The following is a 1,678-nucleotide window of genomic DNA, read 5'->3' as shown; positions in this document are numbered from 1 at the left end:
GCACCCCTTCCTGCAGGTGAGCCCCCCGCCCGGGGCAGGACGGGCTTTGCTGGCAGGGCCAGCCCCCCTCACCCACCTCTCTCGCAGGCCGTGGGCATGTTCCTGGGTGAATTTTCGTGCCTGGGGGTGTTTTACCTGCTGGTGTGGAGGGATCGGCGGAGGCCAGAGCCCAGCATGGCCCCGTCGCAGCCCTTCAGCCCGCTGCTCTTCCTGCCCCCCGCCCTCTGCGATATGACTGGGACCAGCATCATGTACGTGGGTAAGTGCTGGGGACGGGGACACTGCCTCCGTCCCCCCTTGCCCTGCGGGGACTTGGCCGTCCCTGGGGCCAGACTCGGCTGGACGGCTGCAGTCACGGTGCGTTCGGTTTTGGGTGGGTGTCGACCCTGAAGCGGGTAAGAGGGGTCTGAGCAAACACTTCCCACCCATGCCACGAGTTGTGGCAGGGCTCAGTAAGCTGTGTTCCTCGGGGAGGGGAGCACGGTTTTCCTGTGGAGCAGGGATGTGGGGCTGCGTCTTGGCATGAACCTCTCTGCTGCCAGCTCTAAACAGGAGCAGAGGGAGACAGCATTGTTGCCCCTTCCTCCGATTAATCACTGATCTGCCCTTAATTACCACAGCAGAGGGGCGGCGGCGTTAGCCAGCTCCAGCAGCACGTGTGACTCATGGGTCTGTCTCTCCCCACGCAGCTCTGAACATGACCAGTGCCTCCAGCTTCCAGATGCTGCGAGGATCCGTCATCATCTTCACGGGGCTCCTCTCCGTGGCCTTCCTGGGCCGCAAGCTGGAGCTGAGCCAGTGGCTGGGCATCCTGGTCACCATCGTGGGGCTGGTGGTGGTGGGGCTGGCTGACCTGCACAGCTCCCACGACCAGAAACACAAGCTCAGCGAGGTGATAACCGGTACGTGGTGGCCCTTGGGGGAGGTGGGATGGCCACGGAGGGAAATAACTCCCCTCAGGGTGTGTGCCCCGGCTCTCCAGGCATGGCTCCGCCACATTGCCGGTCCGGTGGGCACGGAGATGGGGGCTCAGCCTGCCCTTCCTCCTCTCCCTGCAGGCGACCTGCTCATCATCATGGCGCAGGTGATCGTCGCCATCCAGATGGTGCTGGAGGAGAAGTTTGTCTACAAGCACGACGTGCACCCGCTGCGGGCCGTCGGCACCGAAGGTCTGTCGCAACATCAGCCTGGGGAGGGCTGAGCGCTCGAGGGGTGCTGGATCTCACAAACCCAGTCTGGGGAGGGCTGCTTTGTGCAGAGGGGGCTTGCAGGCTGCAAAGGGGGTGCTGCTGGGGGGTTTGGGTCTGGGGGCAAGGTGGGTGCTGCGGGGGGGTGTGGGTCTCAGGGGGCAGGGAGAATTAGCGGGAGGGGGGGGACAGGCAGCCCTGGGTTGGTGCTTGGAGCCAGCACCCATCTGACACCCGCTCGCACCCAGGTTTCTTCGGCTTCATCATCCTGGCCCTGCTGCTGGTGCCCATGTACTACATCCCGGCGGGCAGCTTCAGCGGAAACCCTCGGCGGCCTGGACGCCTTCTGCCAGATCGGCCACCGGCCCCTGATCGCCCTGGCCCTGCTGGGCAACATCAGCAGCATCGCCTTCTTCAACTTCGCCGGCATCAGCGTCACCAAGGAGATCAGTGCCACCACCCGCATGGTGCTGGACAGCCTCCGCACCCTC

General features: G+C 64.7%; 1 protein-coding gene across 1 annotated transcript; it reads left to right on the top strand.

Moving 5' to 3' along the window:
- Positions 1–4: 4 nt before the first annotated feature.
- SLC35F6 (solute carrier family 35, member F6) lies at positions 5–1,672 on the top strand (the record flags this gene model as incomplete). Its single annotated transcript, XM_009699261.1, is given in 6 exon segments — positions 5–16; positions 88–259; positions 690–902; positions 1,059–1,169; positions 1,436–1,517; positions 1,519–1,672. Coding segments are annotated over 6 exon segments (744 nt in total), but the record flags the coding sequence as incomplete, so codon positions are not given.
- Between the last annotated feature and the right edge of the window lie 6 nt (positions 1,673–1,678).

The sequence above is a fragment of the Cariama cristata genome, unplaced genomic scaffold, assembly GCF_000690535.1.
Source record: "Cariama cristata isolate BGI_N322 unplaced genomic scaffold, ASM69053v1 scaffold33464, whole genome shotgun sequence".
Classification (NCBI taxonomy): Eukaryota; Metazoa; Chordata; class Aves; order Cariamiformes; family Cariamidae; genus Cariama; species Cariama cristata.
Note: the sequence above shows the minus strand (reverse complement) of the source record. Positions and strands in the feature narration are given on the sequence as shown.